This window comes from Patella vulgata, chromosome 1 (assembly GCF_932274485.2).
Source record: "Patella vulgata chromosome 1, xgPatVulg1.2, whole genome shotgun sequence".
Classification (NCBI taxonomy): Eukaryota; Metazoa; Mollusca; class Gastropoda; family Patellidae; genus Patella; species Patella vulgata.
The window spans coordinates 52,413,915-52,438,717 of NC_065879.2; the positions used below are offsets into that span (position 1 = coordinate 52,413,915).

Consider the following 24,803-nt stretch of genomic DNA (forward strand, 5'->3'; position numbering starts at 1 on the left):
ATCTTGTCATTAAAAAAGTCCCTCACTCCCAGCCAGCCTTTAGAATTACTAGATTTTCCATCGATACCCAATAGTTAGTTGCATTATTGGAAATATGATCAGTTCTGCTATTTCCGTGTATACTTCAGAACACTGAACGAACCAGCTGTTTTGAATGTATGTACTCACAGCTAGTACAAGTTTATTGGCGTTGATGTCGACTATCGAATCAAAAAAGTCTATGATGGACTGTCGTCTGTCTATGAATACTCTAGCAATCTCTGCTATTCGGGCGGAGCGATTTGAAGTGAACCCTTTGAAGCCTCGGTGATCGATGTTATTCACATCCATCCAAGTTTTATACTTGTTGTATAACGAGACTGAGTGACTAGCGTGGCTGGGTGAAAGCAGCTTGGACAAAGCAATCTGCGCTAGTGTATGAACGGAAGTCGAGGGTGACATGAAGGCTTTCTGTCCAGCGGAAACATCAAGAAGTTTCTGTATCCCAATTTTGCTCTCTATGTCTCGGAAGACCTTGTCTATCGCATGATCAATTCCTAAGATAACATGTGCGCAGCATTTTAAGACTTTCTCCTCTTTGATTCCAAGCTCTGCAAGAAGTCTACCGCAATCACCCACTCGGTCTGAAATCCAGAAGTCCACAGCTTCTTTTATCTCGTCAACACTTGAATCAGCCAGCACTGCGAGACATTTCAGTTTATATTCATATCCAGCAGCACCATCAGCTCCTGAGTGACTTACATTTTCTATGTAGCCTGTGGTGAGAGTTTTACGTTGTTTATCTGGACGTGAACTACAGATTGTTATATGATCTGCTTTCACGTCATACAGTTTATGGCCGGCAGCTTTTGTGGTATCGTCCAATCCTATTGCGACAACATCATCATCATCTTTCAAGATCAAATACTCGGCTGCCATTTTCAGGTTGAGATAAGCTGCATCCTCTAAGTACTGGTCAATGCAACGATGTGATGGGAAAACATATGTAAGATCCTTTGCCGAATGGCGACGCTTTTTCTTCACCTCTCTACAAACTTCCAACTCATCATCATCTGATACGCTGTCCCATTCTGAAAGATCTGCCGACTTCGTCCAATTTTGATTAAATATTATGTTAGCAGTTTTTATGATGATTCCTGTTACATCTTCTCGACTTACCTTATGATCGGAGAGGCATTGGACTGTGCATCTGATTATTCTTTCATCAATACACTTTCGGCTTGAACGCATAGGTATTCGGGGGAATCGCTTCAGCTCTGATGTTTCCATAGAACGGGTCGTAGTTATAAAAGATCCACAGGCTCTATTTTTTGTATTATCGGGTAAGTTGAAATTAGGATCTTCTATATCTTCAGTATCCTGTAATGCATCATCATATTGCAGTTTTCTAGCCAATGCTTCGTTTTCTATCAGAGATATCATATCTTCACGCTTTTTCTGATCAGAACTTGCTCTCGCTTTTACACGTTTTGTTTGTTTTTGCCAAGATCGAGAAGTTGCTGATGTATTACAAGTTGCAGTATAAGAGCCAAGGCAGTTATCGAGATAAAACTGTTGATCCTCATCAGTCATTTTCACTCCGTACAAAGTCTCCATTTTACTCTGGTACACTTTATCCTTTGTTCGTATATCATATGCATTTAAAATCATTCTACGATTGAAGTCATCCACTTTACTATTCCAGTCATCAGTCTTTTTGTAATTCACATTTCTGTATTTTTTCAGTAGCACATGGAAGTACATATAATCATCTTTGATCTTCTTTGCAACATTTTTTTCTGACAATTTATACACATTTTTCGATATCCAATCCCCTATATGTTCTTTAGCCACTATCGTCCTTGCATCTACCTGTGATGTAACCTTTTTTCCTGTTTTAACGGTACATAGGGATAACATACGTCCAATTATATGCCTGCCGGATTGGAGCTTACATTTGGAACGGAATTCTTCCTCTTCTTTGTAGCTTACACATTTAAGTTCATGAACTATAGCATTGCTACGGGTTGTTTTCGCTTTGGAAGTAGTTGATGCCATCATATCATTTTATCTCTGGAAGTAAGCTTACACAAATAACAAAAAAAGTTAGAGAACATCACAAATTACAACCTGAAAGTGAACTTTCACAAATCATCTCTGATACTGAAAAATAACATTCACCTAAACTTCCAACACCGTAGATATGATGAAATAGCACAAAACAAATCAATTTTGGGTGTAAATGTGGACTTCAATCATTACTGATCCATACAATCACATTTTTGAACACAGCATCATACTCAGCGACCCAGTAAACCATAGAAAAGACATATTACACGACATATTTCGCACTATTTTAGGAGTACAACAACAAAATGCAACTGTACTGACCGAAGCACATACTTTAGGTCAAAAATCTCTTCGGATTCAGTGACGAATTTTGCCTTAAGAAACACTTGTAGTGTCAGTATTTTGTGGAAAATTGTTGTATTTACCCTACCCTACTTGGATTGCTGTAATCGAAATGACTTTCCGTTCAAGAAGTTTCGGAAAAATGGATCAAGCCGTTTAAAAACGGGACGGATGAGAACATGAAACGAAAATGTCCAGAAAGAATTAAAAAGTGGCAGGAAAATATCAAAAAAATAAATGAAATAACTTTGAACGGAACTAACATTTTTTTAATCAGATTGGCCTCAGCTGTTCGAATATTTAGGTTAAATTTGTAAATTTTGAAAATTAAAGGCATAAATTGTCCTGCAAACAACTTTGTCGGCACGTAAAAGGTCAAAGGCGAAATACGAAATTTTGAAAATTTTCAAACACCAAAAAATCGATCTTGATCTCGAGCTATCCTGAAATGCATTAATTTCAGAAATAAGAGACGCATTGAACATATTACGGCCTATTGTGTTTATTTTCGCCTCTGTTCAAGTGGATTTTTCACTGTTCTTCATATTCAATTCCAAATGGAGACCATCAGTTGACCGAAAATCTTTTTTTTGGGAGTAAGGCACAAAGTCCGGGTGGCAATGGGCGTATTGTGTCCAAATTTCATGGTTTTCTGACAATCGGTGCCGGTGTCGTGGCGAAATTCCACTTTTTTACGCACTTAAAACGACCTGAACGAATGCAGGTATAGCCTTGAATTTTTCAGGGCACCTAGGTACCAACGTGAAAAATTCCTCGCCGGAATTTGGTAGTCATTTTTTTTTCACAGCCTCCATAAAATTCCCTTTTTAATGCATTTTTTATTATATTTTGACAAAAATGATCGACTTAATGGAAAAAATATGATTTTTTGAAGTGATTAGTGATAAAAAAAATTTTTTTCGCTAGTTTTCACCCATGTAGTGTATTTTGCCGTTTTTCTAGAAATTGACCCGTGCGACTTTCGATCGGTTTCGTTCTGGATGGTAACATATCATAAGAGATAAGCTTATAGGTTTTTAAGATAAGGTATTTGAAGTAGATTTAAGGTAAAGAAGAAGATTTTTCATGAAAAGATTCAAGTTATTTAAAGTTTTTAAAGAGGCTGGCAACGAATTCCAGAGTTTGGCCCTTTAAAGCATATACTGCTTTTAACTATATTAATATTTGGCTTGAGAGTAGTAAGTTTATTGTTAAGATGACTGTAAGGGGTTAGATAATAAGGTAAAAGGTCAAATAAGTAATTAGGGCATTGTTTTAACAGAATTTTATAAATAAATATACATTGATTAGAGATGTCGATTTACTATCGTAAGAATCTTTAAATTGTCTAGTCGAAGGTAAACGTCGGCGGTATGGTTAACATCTAAAATTAATTTTAAGGCCATTATTTGCTGTCGAGAAAGACGGTCAAGAGATTTAGCATCACAACGGTACCATATTGGGGAACAATAATTTATATGTGTTTGAAAGTGGGCATTGTAGAAAAAGGTTCAGAAAGGAGCTGGAAGATATTTTTTAATTTGACGGAGTTGAAATAGTATCTGGCTTAATTTTTTTTAAATATAATCGATATGATCTTTCCATCTTAGATTATGATTGAGAAAAACACCCAATATTTTTACAGAGGAGACAACTTCTAATGGTTCATTACGTAATTTAAGATTCAGAGTAGCAGGGAGGATATTTCTTTTTTGTTGCGTCGTGATTAGCATAGCTTTGGTTTTCGATATATTTAATCTCATAAGGTTTTTATCACACCAGGATAATACTATATTGGCATCGAGTAGAAGTTTTTGTTCTAATTCTTTGACAGTAGACCCAGAAGTGTAGACTGTTGTGTCATCCGCAAAGAGGTCAGTTTTAGAGGATAGGTATAAAGGTAAATCATTTATAAAAATATTAAATAATATGGGTCCCAATATTGATCCTTGGGGCACACCGTGATAGATAGATTTATTATCAGATAATATGCTGTTAACAGAAGTGCACTGACTTCTGTTCTTTAAGTATGATTCTAGAAAAAGAATTGATTTTCTGGAAAATTTAAAATGTTTACATTTGTCAATAAGAATATCATGATTTACTAAGTCAAACGCTTTTTTTAAAATCAAAGAATATTTCTCCACAGAGGAGATGGTTGTTAATATAATCATACATGTTTTCAGTAATATGTGTTAAGGCTGCTAGACAAGAGCTAGATGACCGGAAACCTGACTGATTACTATATAAAAGTTGATATTTATTTAAATAATTGTTGAGATGTTTTTGAACATGTTTTTCGAGAATTTTGATATATTTGGAAGAATGAATATCGGCCTATAATTATTGGGGTCATGTGAGTTTTATCTACGCCGGGAAAATTGTCAATTCATTGTAAATTGACTTTTCCCAGCGGACGTCGGCAATACCGAAGAATGGACTATATTCAACAAATATGCAATTTATTCGAGAATTTTAGACACTATACTCAGATTCTAAATCTGAACATAGTTTCTAAAATTGGGAGATAGAAATTAAATATTTCATAAAAAAAACAAATGCCTTAAGTTTTCTAGATGACACTGGGCAAACTAATTACAAGACATGAAAAGTAAATGGCATTGCATTACTACTCACCATAAGTTACTAGACGGCTCTCGGTAAAGTGCTAATTTGGCGTAAAATCTGAACGCCTTAAGTAATTAAGAGTGTATCCGCGAGAAGACCATGCAAAAATCGCAAAAAGTGCTAAGATGGGGGGTCGGAAGTTTTTGATCAAACTTATGGTATGACACCCCCTAGGGGCAAGAGGTAACATGCTGAAGTGGTTACAGGCTGATGTCGCTCTAAAAGACTGTACGGGAATTATTCATTTTATGGGTAAAATTGCGGTTTTCACATGTGTATTTATCACCCTTTTTAAGCACAGACTGCATTATATGGTGGAATAGCAACCTTCTAATTTTGACCCTGTCTGATAAAGCGGGTGGTCAACTTCTACCCCAGCACTAATTTGAAAAAAAAAATCAGTACATACTAATTTTGTGTGGACTTGTTTTAGGGTACCATATTCACATTGTCCTTATAGTGCAGAAAAAGATACACTGTAACCTTTTCTTTCATGGTCGCAAGTAGAATTTCTTTGGATGGTTTTGAAGTGCTAAGCACATAGTATCCATAGGTGTAAAAAAAATGATCGGAATGCAACATACTTAAAATATACAGCTTATTGAAAAGTGCTAAAAATAAGCTTTCGTGATACATTTTTTTGCAAATTTAATTAGAGAAATAAATTTTTTGACTTTTATAAGTTTTCATCATATCCATAGCCATTATTTGTACCATGTTGTACTCTATATAAGTGTGTATTTGTATTTATTGTATATTTGGTATTGTCGTATTGTCCCTTTAACATATTTGTTGTATTGTCTCTTTACGATTTCATTTTCAAACAAGTTACCGAAAATGGCTACAAAATGTTTAATTTCAGAGCATGTTTCCACTATTCATTTTGGGACACATCCACTGATTTCTAAAATACAGAAATGTGGAAGCTAAAATATTAACGGCAACGAAGCCTAATTGCGTCGAAGTGGGTGACATTGAACAGTGTAGTATGGTAGCTACAGCTCTCGGGGCCGGATTTAGAATAAGAGAGGCCCTAGGCAAATCCCCTGAACAGGGCCCACGACATGGACCTTGGGGCCCTGGGACAAGAAACTCGGTGAGAGGGTGGGTCGGGGGAAGTCATGGGGTTGGTGGTTCGAATCTCACTTTTAGGTGAATTTTTCATTTTCGTTGGATTATTTTATTTAAAATAATGTCTATTTGAGAGTAATGGATATGTTTGTTAAGATTGAGCACGTCGAAACTCCAATGGAAGGTCGTGGACAACTGCGGAAGTCAATTCCAGTCGACGCCAGATGAGCCATGAACGATTACAGGCCTTTGAAAGTATTTTTTTTCAAGATATTTTTATAAAACTGATACTAATGTATTTTAGGGCTGGTAGTAAACACCATATGAATGAAAAGGAAAATAAATTGTTAGTTATTTTTTATTTACTACGGTTAATTATCTCCAAAATAGGGAAATTACAGATTAATTTCATGGGTTATTGATTCCTTTACCTAGTTTTTGTCAAGTCGATTCCGGTCATTTTTATTTCTTGTATCAAATGTTGGGAGGTTGCTTGTTCACGTGAGCATAAATTTTTTAAACCCACCCCATAAAAGAAGTAACTTTACTATAGGGCGTCAAACTTTGGGTGACGAAAAATGGGGAATTTAGACAGGCTTTGATATCCAGTCCGTATACAAATCTCGTTCGCCAGAATCTTCTGAAGTTAATATTGTGGTAACAGCACTGAGTCATCGATAAACTGTGTGAGTTTGGTCTTTCAGCTACGTATAGTAAAGGTGTAAGGACTTGCCAAAGTTGGTATTTGAGAAAAGACAGATTTTGGCAATTTCACCATATGAAAAATGTTTTTTTCAATTTTCTCATACAGGAATTGAAAGATTTATCTAATATTGCACATTTATGTGTTTTGGGACTATCCTAACTTATAAACCAAATTTGGTCAAAATCTGTGATTGAAGCCTTAGCACCTTCTGCATGGTTTTCTCGCGGACACGCTCTTAAACTCTCTGTTCATTTCTTGACAACGTCTGGGAAAATAAAGGCCTTGTCTAAAAACTAAACCCCTTTCAAATCTATATGGTAGTGTTCATTTCTAAAAAACATCCCGAGAAACTGGACGGTCGTAAAGCAGACAATCGATGTCAAAAGTAAACGGTGTTTCTTAATCTACACAGTAGCACAAACTAGGCGGTTTTTGATGAATCTTGACGGTATTTAACACATTCTTGATGGCAATCTATGAGCTGGATATGTGTATTAAATTCTAGATGATAAGCGTAGTTTCTTTCCTTTTTTCGTAAGATCTGGACGATACCCGGTCCCTAGTGTCAGTGACAGGTGGCGTAAGCCGGCGGTAATTCAGTAGCTAATTATGTCGACACTTGGCGATAGTAGGATAAAAATGAGTTATACGGTTTTTAAAACCCGAACTCAATCAAAATTACGGTGTAACGGTGATATATTTTAACGTTTTTTTTAAATCGGATAATAATTGTCACCTCTAGAGGGATCACAATTCAGGAAGTTATGATCCTATACGCGCTAATATCTAAAGGAACCAATATCTTTGGGTTATAAACATGTAATTAAAGTTTCATTTAAAGGGCGCACCCTTTCAGTTATACCAGATTGGAAAAAAAATAATATTTGCTTTCAAAAAGTGGTACCGAACTCTCAAAATTGTAGTTTTTGGTAAAATGATGTCACTTCCGGTGCCGACCGGATTCTTTAACAGTAACAAAAACCAGCGGCTGCCAGGCAGGATACGCCCACATTTAACAAGAGATGGATAGAAAACAAGCTAAAAACAATACGGTGTAACGGGGATATATTTGAACGATTTTTTTTTAAATCGGATAATAATTGTGACCTCTAAAGGGGCGTGAAGCTAAAAACGCAATTTTTTGTACAATCAGGGGCCATAATTCAGGAAGTTACAATCCAATATGCGCGAATATCGATAGGAACCAAGATCTTTGGGTTATAAACTTACATTTCAAGTTTCATCAAAATCAGAAGAAAATTGTGACCTCTAGAGGGTCCACAACATTCAAATACCATATTTTTACGCTATTTGAGTACGAGAGGCGGCCATTTTCTCTGTCAGTTTTGGTCCGATTTTTACAAAATTCGAATTCAACCATCCTTAGGGTGTAATGGTAATATACTAAAACGTTTTTTAAAATCGGATAAAAATTATGACCTCTATAGGGTCCACAAGCTAAAAACAAGTTTTTTCGTACAATCGGGGGGGGGGGGCCATAATTCAGGAAGTTACGGTCCGATATGCGCGAATATCGAAAGGAACCAAGATCTTTGGGTTATAAACATACATTTCAAGTTTCATCAAAATCAGAAGAAAATTGTGATCTCTAGAGGGTCCACAACCTTGATATACCATATTTTTACGCTATTTGAGAACGAGGGGCGGCCATTTTGTCTGTCAGTTTGGGTCCGATTTTCATGAAATTCGAACTCAACCATGTTTAGGGTGTAACGGTGATATACAAAAATGTTTTTTTAAATCGGATAAAAATTATGACCTCTATAGGGTCCACAATCTAAACATGCGATTTTTCGTACAATCAGGGGCCATAATTCAGGAAGTTACGGTCCGATATGCGTGAATATCGAAAGGAACCGAGATCTTTGGGTTATAAACATACATTTCAAGTTTCAATAAAATCGGATAAAAATTGTGATGTCCACAAGCTAAAAACGCGATTTTTCATACAATCAGGGGCCATAATCCATGAAGTTACGATCCGATACATGCCAATATCGAGGGAGATAAACCTATATTTCAAGTTTCGTTGAAATCGGATAAAAATTGTGACCTGTAGACTGTCCACAAACAATTATGGACGGACGGATGGACGTCTGGATGAACAGGGGTGACGACAATATACGTCCACATGAAAATCTGGGCTTACAAAAATTCATGGTGGTTCGCGGTTTGGTTTACTCAAATTCACCGAGGAAATATAGAGCGGAATTTACTATAGAGCGTGGGCAGAGCGGATTGATTAATTGACGCCGGCGATTTTTCATTTCCGCCCAGGTCGATGAATTTTCTTGTCTGAGATGGACAGAAAACGCATTTCCAGTGTTCCTGAAAAAAATCAGCAAAGAGCCTACGGCGCGCACGAGACGCCTTTGGGGCCCCGATGATCTGTACCCCCCTTCAATATTTTTCTGGTGGAAACCCTGACTGGATTATCAAAATTACCGTTAAATATCCTAATTACTCGGATTATGAACCACATGGCTGATTATCACTGTAGATGACAATCAAGTTGATTGACTTTTTAATTAACAAGTTATAATTAACCTGTTGTAATTTAGCCAAAAGTAGATTGATTTATGATACCATAGAGGCCAGTTCATTGTTTTACCCATCGGCTTGATTGAACATCAAGCGGCTAAAACCAACAAAAAACAGCCGATTAAGATCCCTGATCTAGCTTCCGTGAACTCTGCTAAAATTGATCTCATAGCTACACGTTGTGACCAGTGTTGTGAATAGAGGAGAATAATATGCTTCTGCAGGAATGTTGTCCTGTGCAGGTTTATATAGCAAACAGTTTTTGATTTAAAAAGTGCTACAGTGTATGCTTAGGAAACTCAACTCAAAGAGCAAACAGTTTTTGATTTAAAAAGTGCTACAGTGTATGCTTAGGAAACTCAATATTCAAGCTTTTGACTACTTTTGGATCTTCAATCTTTTTCCATTTGTTCCCTGTCTCTACATTCATCACAATTTGATGAAATGGTTCTAATTGCATAAAATTAACATACCACTTGTTGTTTTTGTAGTTTATCCTCAACTTTTATTTTTTCCTTCGTTAAGACTTTCAGATATTCATCTTTCTCTGTTTCTCGTCTTTTCCATCCTTCCACAACTTTTGCTAGTTGTTTATCTAACTGTTCAATCATAATATCTTTCTTCTTGTCCGTTGATATGGCTATAGCTAACTGTTGTTGAGTTTCTAATAACTATATACAATATATATGAATATATAAACATCATATCAAACAGTTTGTGTAAATTAAAGAAAGATAGCGTGGAATATGCCATCCACAGCAGCCTTGTCTCAACTGCAGCTTATCCAAACAGAAAACTTGGATGTTGATAAAATTTGATAAGGATCTAGGATCCATGAAGAAATCTGATCTCTATGGTTCATCCACTTATGATCCCAATTTTTCTAACCAAATTGGGGATTCTAGTGCAATAAGGTGGACAAGTGCCGTTGTTTTAAATAAGATCATTTGATTTTTTCAAATAAATCCATTTTAAGCAGATTTTCTTTAAAACTTGTTCATTTTTATCATTCTGATTCCACTTATCACAGTATGTCAATTTTAGTGTTCTGGTCTAAAAATATGCAAAATTACTATTTTTGGCCTAGTGTTAGACTGAGTTGAGCGTGTAGGCTGCTACTCAGAGCTCTGCGATAGTTTTTGCATTTTCTGCAAGGTTATATATTTTTAGTTGGATATTTTATGTCTAAAACGTTACTCATATACCAGTGCATCATTTTTTGATAAACTTTGTGACAATTTGGATGTTTATTGGTAGGATATTTGGATAAAAATAAAATCTTTCAGCTGAATATCTGTGTTTAACCATCCATTAAACTGAACCATATAGTGACCAGTGGAGCATGCTAAAGTTTGGTGTTATTGTTTTGTTCAGTCTTCTCAACATGACAGTCAATTGTGAACTCAAATCATCAGGTCTAACCCTTTACTGCTTAAAGATACTGTGTCACTATCTACTCCTAAAACAATCTATAATGAAATTAACCTGTGGCTGCCAGGCAGGATACGCCCACATTTTGCAAGAGATGGATAGAGAACAAGCTAAAAACAAACAGGATTTTTTGTACAATCAGGGGCAATAATCCAGAAAATTATGGTCTGAAATGCACAAATATCAAAAGGGACTGAGATCTTGGGGATATAAAGATGTGTTTTAAGTTTCATCAAAATCGGATAAAAATTATGTCCTCTAGAGGGTCCACAACCTTCGTATTGCACACTTTTATATAATTTGCGTACAAAGAGCGGCCGTTTTTTCAGGCAGTTTAATTTGGATTTTCCCGAAATTCGAATTCAACCTTCATTATGGTGGAATGGTGATATATTTAAATGGTTTTTAAAATCGGAAAAAAAAATAATTGTGACCTCTAGAGAATCTGCAATCTAAAAATGCAATTTTTCGAACAATCAGGAGCGATAATCCAGGAAGTTAGTTCGGATATGCGCGATTATCAAAAGGAACCAAGATTTTAGTGTGTAATGGTGATATATTCACATGTTTTGTTTTTTTTTTAAATCAGATAAAATTTGTGACCTCTACAGGGACCACAAGATAAAAACATAAGAGCGTGTCCGTGAGAGCACCATGCAGGGGGTGATAACCCTTGGGTCAGGGATTTGGACCAAATTTTTTCTGTGAGATGGGTTAGTACCCAGCTACATCCCCACAAAATATTAGATTGATTCAGTTGATACCGACCTGGAAAATTGGAAAAGTATTTTTTAATCGAAAAATAAGCCAAAAATAGGCAATTTTGGATCCAAATTTGAATGACCTGCTATTCGGACAATAATTGATTTGGATAGACAAAATTTTGGGCATTAGTAGGACCATTCAGGTTCCTCCTTCACACTGAGTTTGAAGTTTCTACTGCTAATGATACCTTGGTACTGGCCGGATACCCAACTCTCTCTGAAAATTGAATTTAATGAAAACCAATGTTTAAGAGGCTATAGCTCGTTCTTTGCAGGGACTAGGACCAAAGTTGAATGTTACCCACAACTAGCAACCTTCCTACTAACAAAATAAAAAATAAAAATGACCGGAACAGTCATAATAAAAACAGGAGAAATGTATTAAAAACACCAAAAATTAGGATAAAATGTCCCGTCTATCAATACCCCAGATGAAGTATATGTATGGACATCTTTACAAATTTAATATATTCCATTTAGTCGTTAGCAAGGATGATTTAGACATGAGAGGAACAAAGTAAAATGAGATTTAAAGTCCACTGGACACAAAGTAGGTCATTTTGGGACTAGCATAAAATGGTGATGCATACTGTATCTATGGACATCATCACAAAGTTAATATATTCGTTAGCAAGGGTGATTTTGACTTAAGAGAGAGAAATGGGGTTTAAGGTCCACTCAACACAAACTAGGTCATTTTGGGACTAACATATGGTACAATTTTACTTCAATAATACACTTGTGGGAAAAGAGAATATCCATGAGCTTGGACAAACAACACCACACCATGTCACCAGCATGCTGTCACACCACTTAACTCAATGACAGACCTTAGGATCTAAAGTCTATGTGTTAGACCAGGGACAAGTTTCATGAATGTCCAATGCAATTTAAACAGAACAAATCGTCTTCTATAAATATGATATAATGAAAGGTGAAATATGATACACGATTCAGTGTAAGCATATTTTAGCTCTTGGGTAAAAGAAGTGTTTCTGAGGGATGTACCTGTTCGCTCTTGTAACAGGTTTTAAGGACGAGGGGATTGTAGATGATCCAGTGACAGTAAGTCGTAGTCACACAATCAGCAAGACGACTATACAACACCTTTTCTACCAATGTTCCTTGTGTCAAATAGGTTATTTTGGTCAAACATATTTTAGGAATCAGACCAGCTTATTCCCATCTGTATTTAGGAGCTGATCATTGTATAGAAACATTTGGGCGTTTTCATGGAGAGGCATTATAGATCGGGAGGCTATGATAATTCCATATTGAAATCCCTGAAGGAGAAAAGGTCAAAAACAGTACTACAAAATAAAACAGTACTCTGTGGTCCAAAAACCTTGAAGGAAGGTCAGAGAGCATTTACACTCGAACGTAGGAATCTAAGTAAGTGAGCACTTCTGCTCGAACGTAGGTATATGTAGGAGTTTGGCACATGCGGTCAACATTATCCTGGAGTGCCATAAATCCTGTTGTGATCTATCTTTCCCTTCAGAGATTTCAATACCAGACATTAAATGTCCATACATGAACACTTCTCAATGTTTCTTCTTTACATGAGCAGGTGTACAAATTAATAGATATCAAGTTTATGATAGTCATGTCAGTCAAATTTATACGATGATCTGCTCATGAATACAGATCTTAATAACAGTGGTCTGATCCCTGCAAAATTACACACCACTTATGACTCTTCCCTATGGCTATCAAGCAAGCATGAAAGTCAGATTTTGTCACAAAAATATTATGATTTTAAACAAAATGATCTATTTGACACGATTCACGTTGAAATTACGAAATATTACAAGTAATGGTGATGATCAGTAGTCATTTGAATATAATCGTTGGTCATTGCTGAAAAGGTGCTGCTTTGGTTAAATTGTGCTAATATAAAAGCTTGCTATGCCAGTCCTTACATTTATGCACTTCCGTGCTACTAACTACTGAATACAGATGAGAATAATCGTTGCCTGATCCTGCAAAATTATACACCAGTAAGCCCCCTTCCTACGATGACCGCGAACGTCCGATTTTGTCACAAAAACTTCATGATTTTTAACCAAGATAGTATATTTGGCACAAGGAACGTTCAAGTAACAAAAAATAGTACTAATGTTCATAATCAACGGTCATTTGAACTCTTGAAAATAGTAGTCGGTTATCAGTGAAAAGACGAATTTCGTGGAAAATACCGTTTTTACACATTTTCAGAATATTACAGCACTCTAGTGGGTTGCGTTCCGGTCAGTTTTTTTCTTTTGACATTTACTTTGAGAAATGCCCTTCACAACCACACCAAGCAATTCTATGTCAGACCTGCAAAGAAGCAGCTACATGCGTTTTAGGATAGCATAGTTTTAAACATATGTAAAATGACCACTTTATGATCACTCACAGAAAATTCCACACAATTCATTCATTCCCAACAACTGCAGGATTTTAAGACGACTACTAGGCCTATCATACCTGACCAATATCAAAAATATAGAGACACAACATTTCGGGTAGGAGCGTTTTGAAATTAGGGTAACAAATTGGTCGAAATATGTCAACTTTTGCCCCAAAACAACAATTTCCAGTTATACCGGAAGTTGTCCGTTCAAAATTTTTTCACTTCATCATGTGACTTCTGTCGCCTAGGGGTCCCCATAGACCAAGTATGGTTGAAATTTGCTGACCCCCCGGGTTATCGTTTTTTTCAATTTCTGCATGGTGCTCTCGTGGACACGCTCATAACTTTTTGTACAATCAGGGGCCATAATTCAGGAAGTTACGATCCGATACGCGCAAATTTCGAAAGGAACCAAGATCTTTGAGTTATAAACATGTAATTTAAGTTTCATCAAAATCAGATCAAAATTGTGACCTCTAGAGGGTCTACAACCTTGATTTTTTCGAGATATTATACACTATTTGCGTACACCGGGTGGCCATTTTGTCCAGCAGTTTTGACCCGATTTTCACGAAATCCGAACTCAATAAACATTACGGTGTGACGGTGATATATTTGAACGCTTTTTTAAATCAGATAATAATTGTGACCTCTAGAGGGACCACAAGCTAAAAATGTGATTTTTCGTACAATCAGAGGCCATAATTCAGAAAGTTACAATCCGATATGCAAGGCTGGAAATAACGAAATTCGAACTCAACCATCCTTAGGGTGTAACGGTGATTATACGTTTTTTTAAATCGGATAAAAAGTATGACCTCTATTGGGCCCACAAGCTAAAAACGCGACTTTTCGTACAACCAGGGGCCATAATTCAGGAAGTTATGGTTTGATATGTGCGAATATCGAAAGGAACCGAGATCTTTGGGTTATAAACTTACATTTCAAGTTTCAACAAAATCGGATAAAAATTATGACCTCTATAGGGTCCACATTCTTGATATACCATATTTTTTACGCTATTTGAGAACGAAGGGCGGCCATTTTGTCTGTCAGTTTTGGGTTGATTTTCACAAAATTCGACTCAACCATCCTTAGGGTTAACGGTGATATAATAATACGTTTTTTTTTAAATCGGATAAAAATTATGACCTCTTTTGCAGGGCCCACAAGCTAAAAACGCGATTTTTCGTACAACCAGGGGCCATAATTCAGGAGGTTATGGTGTGATATGCACGAATATCGTAAGGAACCGAGATCTTTGGGTTATAAACTTACATTTCAAGTTTCAACAAAATCGGATCAAAAATTATGACCTCTATAGGGTCCACAACCTTGATATACCATATTTTTACGCTATTTGAGAACAAAGGGCAGCCATTTTGTTCGTCAGTTTGGGGCCGATTTTCACGAAATTCAAACTCAGTCGTCCTTAGGGTGTAACAGTGATATAATAATACGTTCTTTTAAATCGGATAAAAATTGTGACCTCTTGAGAGACCACAAGCTAAAAACACGATTTTTCATACAATCAGGGGCCATAATACAGCAAGTTACGATCCGATATGCACGGCTGGAAATAACTGGTCGGACACGGACGTGGTCCGGTTGAATTTCACAATTTGTCAGGTGAAACTTATTAACGGTCTGTCATTTTGTCCGTGCGAAAATTTATCAGAGATTTTCGCCATTTTTGGAAAATAGAAGTAGACCACTTCTCACCAAGTTCTAACTTTACCTGCTATCGTAGCTCTATATTCTAGCCTATATGTACATGTCAAAACTCACAAAAGGAAAATACACATAAAAGTATATTAATCCATAGTATTACTTTTTTTGTGTAAAAATATTTAGTTCTATGTTATAACTCAGTCGTGCAAATTAGAGGTGACACTTGGGTCAAATTGCAATTGATCAGATCCGCATCGCGATATTGTATTAACAGGAAATAGTTGTTTCTATATGTCACACTCTAATAATCCACTTGGCACTGATTTGTATCATAGACACTGACAATAACAGTGTCGCTGGCATGTCTTGCAAAATTACTAATTTCTTTTCCACATCATCAACATCCAGTTTATCAGACACACACGGACGACCCATGGACAACGAAATTCCGATAGAGATTGATGAGGTACCAATTTCATCGAACAAACGTAAGCTGAGCAAAGCTACGTTAGTTGATAAATGGACTGCTAAAGATTTAGCAAAATTCAATGCAGACCAGTGGCTAGACTATGAGTGTACTCAAGATGGTCAGATTTTATCATTAAAATGTCTTTAGTGTACAAAGTACTTATCAAAGTTACGACACATGAGGGAGTTTTCATATGCATGGATAAAAGGTTCAACAAATCTAAGGCTATCAAATCCAATTGATCATGCTACTTCAAAGGTCCACAGGAAAGGTTATGAAATCCATGCCAATGAAATAGGAACAAACTCTGGTCATTCTATTCTTGATCCAAATCAGCAGTGAATCGCTGTCCAGATTTTCAGAAACTGTAAATGAACAATTGAAAAAGAAAATAGAAATAGCGTATTTCATTGCAAAGCATGACCTCCCTATGTCAGTTTAAGAATATAGTCAAATTAGAAGCTAAACATGGGGTTGATGTTGGAGATGTATACATAAATAGAAAACAATGTGCTGAGTTCATAGGTTGTCACGGAGAACATATATCAGAACAGTTAAAGGAAGACTTAAATAAGTCAAGACTTTTATAGTGTCCTCGTAGATGGAAGCACAGACAATTCTACTGTTGAGAAAGAAGTTGTTCTTTATTTTAAACTTGAAGCTGATACAACAACTGATGTCTTTGTCAAACTATTCTTAGTATATTTAAAAAACATTACAAAAGCTGATGCAGCAGGCATTAAATATGCCATTGAAAGTAGCTTTGAGAAATTAGGAATTTCAAAATTCAATTTCTATCAAAAACTTATTGGATTCGGTGCAGACGGTGCGTCCGTAAACAGGGGCGAAAAGTCGGGGGCAATAGTTTTATTAAAGGAGAGATGTCCATGGATTGTATTCAATTGGTGCGTTGCCCACAGGTTCGAACTTTCTCTACGAGATTCATTAAACAAAACCAATTTTAAAAAATGTGATAATTTTCTTCACAAATTGTATGCAGTTTACCATAGATCCCCGAAAAAACTTAAAGAACTGAAATCATTTTATGAAACTATGATAAACTGTTATGAGTTTGTAGAAGAATCTTATAAACCTCATAGAGCATCGGGTACAAGATGGATAACCTTCAAATTATCTGCTCTGAAAATTATTTTAGACAAATATGGTATATTTATGCAACATTTAGAGCACTTGGCAGCAGACAAGCCCTGGTTTGACAGAGACAAAATTAAAGGCTGCTTGAAGGAATGGAAGTCTATACATATGCTTTTGTGTGTGGCTTTTTTTATTGATGTATTGACCCCAGCATCTATTTTATTTTTCAAAAGCCTTCCAAGAAGATACCATAGACCCAGTGTCAACAACAATAGCTCTTAAAAAGGCCACAGAGAAATTACAGTTATTGTCTAAACGTGTTTTCATAAAACTACCAACAGTAAAATATTTAATAGCATCGATTGCCAAATTAGATGATGTTGGTAAAGTTTCCTATCAAGAAATTCAGTTTTCTTCTGCTGACTTCGAATCAAGTTTGGAAGACTTGTCAAAATCAAAATCTACTGTTGTCGAGTTTGTAAAGAGCGCGATAATATCAAGACTTGACAATGACACTGACAGCGTTAGTAGTGGACAGTTTAACTATAACAAAGTGTCTAATGTATTGAACTGTGAAGCTTGGGAGGCAGAGGTAGAAACTTCTCCTTTCAGCCTTGAATTTAGTGTCTCCATAATACTGGATTTCTCCAGTCATTTCGAAGTTGTCTTGAATAATTCTGCTTCTTATTCGTGTGATAGTGTTACTTTAGTAGAGGAGTGACATGATATGGTACAATATGCCTCACATTTTTTAAATCCAAGCAAAAACAATTACAGAAAAACTTGGAAATATTTATTTCAATCTTCATATGCCAATACAAAATGGACAAACATATTGGTTTTAATCAAACTTTTATTTACATTACCAATAGCTAATTCAAAACTTGAAAGACTTTTCTCCCATTTGAAGCTGACAAAAACAGATAACCGTTGTTCACTTGCAGAAAACAGATTGTGTAATCTACCAAAGATTAAAGTTGAAGGACCCAGTGAATTATCATTTGATGTATCTCCAGTTTTAAAGTTATGGAAAAAACGAAAAAAAAGGAGACCAAACCAGCATACCAGAAAAGTATATAAAAGGAGAAGAAAGAGAAAAAAGACTTTTAGAAATTCAGATAAAAGTGATTCGTCTGATACTGACTATGCAGTTGTTGAGACTTGACAAACTCAAAATCTGGACTCAGACTCTGCTTATAACAGATCATCATGTAGTAACAACTCTGAACTTGAAAACATGTCTTTTACGTTCAATTCTTCATCAAGACTCAGAATTTTTGGGGTTTTCTCCAAGGGATTTAATGTTTTATTAATACATGATTTAGACATGACATAGTGCTTTTGAAATTTTCCGAATATGATAAAAATTTAGTGAATGATATTTTGTTGTTTGTTTTCAATCTTAATCTTTATACAAAAGATGTCACAACACCCAGCCACCCATTAGTCAACAGAATAGACTTTGTGCCAAATGTCAGAACATCATGTCAGACCGAAAATTTGAAATGTCAGGCAGAATGTTCATCATGCCTGACATGGTGTCAGACAGACAATTGAAAGTTATTTCCAGCCTTGCCAATATGCCCGAATATCGGAAGGAACCAAGATCTTTGGGTTATAAATGAGCATTTCAATTTTCATCGAAATCAGATCAAAACTGTGAACTCTAGAAGGTCCACAACTTTGATATACCAGATGTTTAGACTAATTGTGTACGAGGGGCGACCATTTTGTCAGGCAGTTTTGGTCCGATTTTCAAGAAATTTGAACTCAATCAAAATTATGGTGTAATGGTGATATATTTCAACGGTTTTTAAATCGGATAATAATTGTGACCTCTAGAGGCACCTCAAGCTAAAAACGCGATTTTTCGAACACTAACAGGGGCCATAATTCAGGAAGTTACAATCTGATATGCGCGAATATCGAAAATAACCACGATCTTTGAGTTATAAACTTATATTTCAAGTTTCATCAAAATCTGATGAAAATTGTGACCTCTACTTTGATAAACCATATTTTTATGCTATTTGTGTACGAGGGGCGACCATTTTATCTGTCAGTGTTAGTCTGATTTTTACGACCTCAACCATCCTTAGGGTGTAACGGTGACATATTCAAACGTTTTTTTAAATGGGATAAAAAGTATGACCTCTATAGGGTCCACAAGCTAAAAACGTGCCTTTTCGTACAATCAGGGGCCATAATTCTGTAAGTTACAGTTCGATATGCACGAATATCGAAAGGAACCGAGATCTTTGGTTTATAAACTTACACTTCAAGTTCCAACAAAATCGGATCAAAATTGTGACTTCTATAGGGTCCACAAGCTAAAAACACGATTTTTCGTACAATCAGGGGCCATAATCCATGAAGTACATGCCAATATCAGACGGAACCGAGATCTTAGGGAGATAAACCTATATTTCAAGTTTCGTTGAAATCGGATACAAATTGTGACCTCTACAAAGACAAACAGGGGCGAGGGCATAATACGTCCACATGAAAATGTGGTGAAAACAAAGTCTTAGGTATCACAAAACCATCTTTATAGAATCTTATGTTTCCTAAGTGTAAAAACTTACTTCTTCAGAGTGTACAATTACACAAATGATACATTTCAAGTACAAGGTTAGTCATGGTAACTAACATTATGACGTCATAACTTTGATGACATAATATAGGCTAAATATAGATAAATGACGTAAGGTTAAAAAAAAGATAGGTTGCCAGGCAACAAAACATACGCCCACAGCAGCTAAATCGTCCGAGCGGTCGACAAGGGTTGTCGTGTATTTATTCTTTTGTAGGTAATTAGGGGTATTTAATAGACAATTTCATACAGATGACATTATAATTCCCGTCGTTTGAAGGTTCACAAGGTTCTAAAAACCAAAACAAGAGCCGTAACTCTGGAAGTAATCTACAGAAATTGTTGAAATTCGACAGGCTTTTTCATTTTACTAATTCAAATAATGCATATAAATTTCATACAGATCGGATGATAACTTTTGTCGTTCGAATGTTTAGAAGGTTCAACAAACTAAAACAAGGGCCATAACTCTAGAAGTAATTGACGGAAATTGCTGACATTCAATAGGCTTCTTCATTTCACTAATTTAAATGATGCATATGATTTTCAAACAGATTGGGCGATAACTTTTGTCGTTCACTAAGTACAACAAAGTGCCATAACTCACGGTGTAATTAATGGAAATTGCTGAAATTCAATAGGCATGTTCGTTGCACTAATTTAAATGATGCATATCAATTTCAAACAGATCAGATGATAACTGTTGTCATTAGAGCATTCACAAGATTCAACAAAGTGAAACAAAGGCCATAACTCTAGATGTAATTAACAGAAATTGCTGAAATTCAATAGGCTTCTTTGTTTTTCTAATTTAAATGATGCATATAAATGTCATACAGATCGGATAATAACTGTTGTCATTAGAGCGTTCGCAAGATTCAACAAAGTGAAACAAGGGCCATAACTCTAGATTTAATTAACGGAAATTGCTGAAATTCAATAGGCTAGTTTGTTTTACTAATTTAAATAATGCATATCAATTTCAAACAGATCGGATGATAACTGTTGTCATTAGAGCGTTCACATGTAATTAACGGAAATTGCTGAAATTCAATAGGCTTCTTTGTTTTCCTAATTTAAATGCTGCATATAAATTTCATACAGATCAGTTAATAACTTTTGTCGTTACAGCGTTCACAAGGTGCAACAAAGTGAAACAAGGGCCATAACTCGAGAAGAAATTAACGGTACCAGTTATTGAAATTAAATAGGCTTCTTCACCTCACTAATGCAAACAACATATATCAATTTCAAAACAATCAGATGATAAATGTAGTCTGTAGAGTGTTCACAAGAAATTGTGGACGACGGACGGACGGACGGGGGCGACGGCAATATGAATGAATGAATGAAAATACTTATAATGCGCCATTTCCAGAAAACTCATCAATGACACAAGGGTGAAAACTAGTCAAATATGAGTCTTTCACAGTAGGCTTCACGGAAAAAGTGTCTTCAGTCTCGATTTGAAGATATCAATTGTGTCCAAAGCTCTAAGCTCCACGGGAGCCGGTTCCACAAATAAGGACCAGCAACCATGAACGAGCGGTCTCCAAAGGTACGGGATCCGGATGGTGGCACATACAGGAAACGGCTCTCAGATGACCGGAGAACTCTGGCTGGCTTATAACTGGTGACGAGGTCGGTGTGATACCGAGGAGCCTGGTTGTTGATGCACTTGCAGACAAGTAGGAGGATCTTGTATCGTATCCTGTATAACACGGGGAGCCAGTGAAGTTTGGCACGGACATGTGTGATGTGGTCAAACTGCTTTGTGGCTGTGACCAGCCTGGCTGCTGCATTCTGTACACGCTGTAACCGTTGGATGAGGTAGTCGGGTAGTCCGTGAAGCAGAGAATTACAGTAGTCTAAGCAGGGGATGATGTAGGCATGGACTAGCGGGGAGGCAGTGGCTTCGTTCAAGTATTTTCTGATGAGACTGATATTCCGCCGATGATAAAATGATTTCCGACAAACAGTCCTGATATGCGATTCAAATGTCATGTGTGAATCAAAGATGACTCCCAGGTTTCTAGCTTCTGTTGTTGGGGTAATAATTTGGTCATCAATGCGGAATTCAGGGAGAGGCATGCGAGAGGATGCACGTTAGGAGGATATTATGAGTACCTCAGTTTTGGTACTGTTCAACTTCAGGTAGTGGGTTGACATCCAGTCCATGATGTCAGTCACACAGGCTTCAAGTCTAGAGATAGATTCAAGTGCTGACTGCTGATCAGTTGGTTTGAATGCAAGATAAAGTTGAGTGTCATCTGCATAGAGATGAAAGGACAGTTTATGTGATCTAACAATGTCACCAAGCGGAGAAGTGTAGATGATGTGGGCGCATAAAAAGGGGGTAGAATTAATTTACAGGCATTTCATTTAAACCACTAGGCCATACAGTGTTTAATCTGTGGATCCAAAGTGATTCAGCAATATTGAGTTTGGCTCTATCGTTCTGAGGGATTTTATCATGCACAGTGCAGACATAAGATTCATGACCGGGTGTATTGAAGTGTGGGGCTATGTGAGGTGATTTTCCAATCTTTTTCAATTTAATATTACTTCCATGACTATCAAGTCTGGTACTAATTAAAGGGGGTTATAGTTTGGCCAACATACTGTTTCTTACAAATCTCACAAGTTATACAATATATAACATTAGAACTATGGCAATTTAAACAATTAGCCTTAATATAAAAAATTTTTAAGTTTATACTGGTAATGTGACTGGTGGTTTCAACAGTAGCACACGCTTTACATTTAGGTCTATTACATGGTTTGCATCCTCTATAAAATTCACTGTCAACTACTGGCACTTCAGGTGTTTTCAGTCTATTCACTTGTATCAATTGACCAATAGTCTTACATTTCTTCTGGGATATTACGATTTTTGACCAACAGTTTAGACATACGCGCCAGTCGCTAAAATCAAAGTATCTTGCGCTAAAGTATGTAAATTAGGTTGACAGGGGTCATATGTGGTTACCCGTGATATAACTTTCTTCTTATTAATATCTTTAATTTTATATTGCAGTAATTCATTTCTGTTTATTTGATGGACTTATGTTTTATATCCGCATTGTTTTAGGTAGGTTTCAAATTTAGTTAAATGGTAGCTGGTCCATTCGGGTTTTTGCTGCAAATACGCTTAATGCGGATGGCCCCACTGTAAACTATGGAATTGAAGATATGAAGAGGATGACAGCTGTATGTTTTAAGATATTGATGATTAGCTGTTTCTTTGCAGAATAAATTAGTTTCTAGCTTGTTTTGATGATTGATGACTTTACTGATTGAGACCTCAGTATTACTGATATTAGAAAATTTGGGCATTCTTCTAGGGTAGACGAAGAAATGGCCCATATATCATCGTAGTTGTAATTAGAGTTTAGGTTGAAACTCAAAGAGTAATTAGAAATGAAATGAAATGGGGTTTAGCTTCTAACTCATAACTGTTGACAACTTTCATGAGGAAAAATCTATCGGTTCTTACAGTCTTTGAGATCTACGCGTAATGGCAAAAGAAAAGAAAACATAGTTTTGCAAAAGGGTCGAGAAAGCAGTATTAATTTTCCATTGACTTTAGATATCAACATAAGCTTTTCTTTTATATGTATTTCATTTATAAATAGTTGCAGCAGAGCGCTTTTTATTCATTGGTGTAAAGTGATGACGTCATCTAGAGAAAAATCCTGGGACATTAATTTCAGGGAAAACTATTACTTACTAAAATGGCATATTTTCACCCTAGAATCACCAACCCCATATATTGGTTAACAGTAAAACACTTATACATCAATTATTGTCACTGTAAAAAAAAGCTCTATCGATTATATCAATATGCTTTATACGTTGATAACGTACCGATTTTATCCACTCCCACGGCACGTTTCGCTTAACAAACAAATACGCAGTTTTCAATTCTCGTTCCCCTTTTCTCCTAACCTGATATTTCTGACTGTTGTTCAAAGATTTCATACACAAGAATAACGATTAAAGTCTCTGTAGGGTCTTCGTGCACGTTAAAGATTTACATCATTTCCGATCTGCTCACAACTTTGGCAATAGTTACAAGTGTTAACTGTTAACAACTTACATGGGAAAACATCAGTATTTAGAACTCTATTACTTATACAGTTTCTCAGATCTATGCGAAATGGAAAAAGAACAGTTTCGCGAATTGGACAAAAAGCAATGTCATGGTCCACACTGAAGTTATGGTAAAAACTGGAATCGCAATAGATATTAATATCAAAGTAGAAATTGTAGTCGTAATTAGAGTTTAAGTTGAAACTCAAGGTGTAATTAGAAATGAAATGAAATGGGGTTTAACGTCTAACTGTTCTGCTTGGAATGGGCCACGAGGAAAGTTTTGCCCGTACAGCGGCGCTTGTGTACTCTTATATAGTATTCCAACTGCCGATGGATCTTTTACGGTCACATCAATGTGTACACGGGACCTCAGAATCGCGTTCATGTCAGCTACTCAAATATGTAACTGGTTCAAAAATTGATTGAATATTCAATGAAATATCGCCAATTTTCTAGTTTTGTGCATGTTAAAGATTTGACGTCACTAACATGTAAAAACTTAATAACAATTACAGATAGAGTCCATGCTTTAACTTCGTCAGGTTTTCTGTCACAAGTACAATATTCAATACTACTGCAAACACATTACAAATTGGACTTGCTTATAAACAGCGTGAGCCGTCGACTTGGTCAAGATGATTACGGTTAACGTCACTAACATGTAAAAACTTAGTAATAATTACAGATAGAGTCCATGCTTTAACTTCGTCAGGTTTTCTGTCACAAGTACAATATTCGATACTACTGCAAACACATTATAAATTGGACTTGCTTATATTTGTTTACAAATGCTATGACCTGGTACTTGACCCCAGAACTTTTGACCGTACCCCCGCAAGCGCAACCGCTGATTGGCAAAATTTTAAATAGCTGCGCAGGATCAACTCGCACCTACGCAAATATGGCTCCGCACTATAAAAAAAATAAGT

General features: G+C 36.2%; 1 protein-coding gene across 3 annotated transcripts in view; it reads right to left on the bottom strand.

The window, feature by feature from the left end:
• LOC126830155 (uncharacterized) overlaps window positions 1–24,803 on the bottom strand; it is a 513,485-nt gene that overhangs the window by 445,344 nt on the left and 43,338 nt on the right. For all 3 annotated transcript variants that reach the window (XM_050560467.2, XM_056099482.1, XM_056099493.1), the window contains one exon: window positions 9,832–10,029. In XM_050560467.2, coding sequence (XP_050416424.1) covers window positions 10,023–10,029 — 7 coding nt within the window. In that variant the 3' untranslated portion in view covers window positions 9,832–10,022. The remainder of the gene's footprint in view (window positions 1–9,831; window positions 10,030–24,803) is intronic.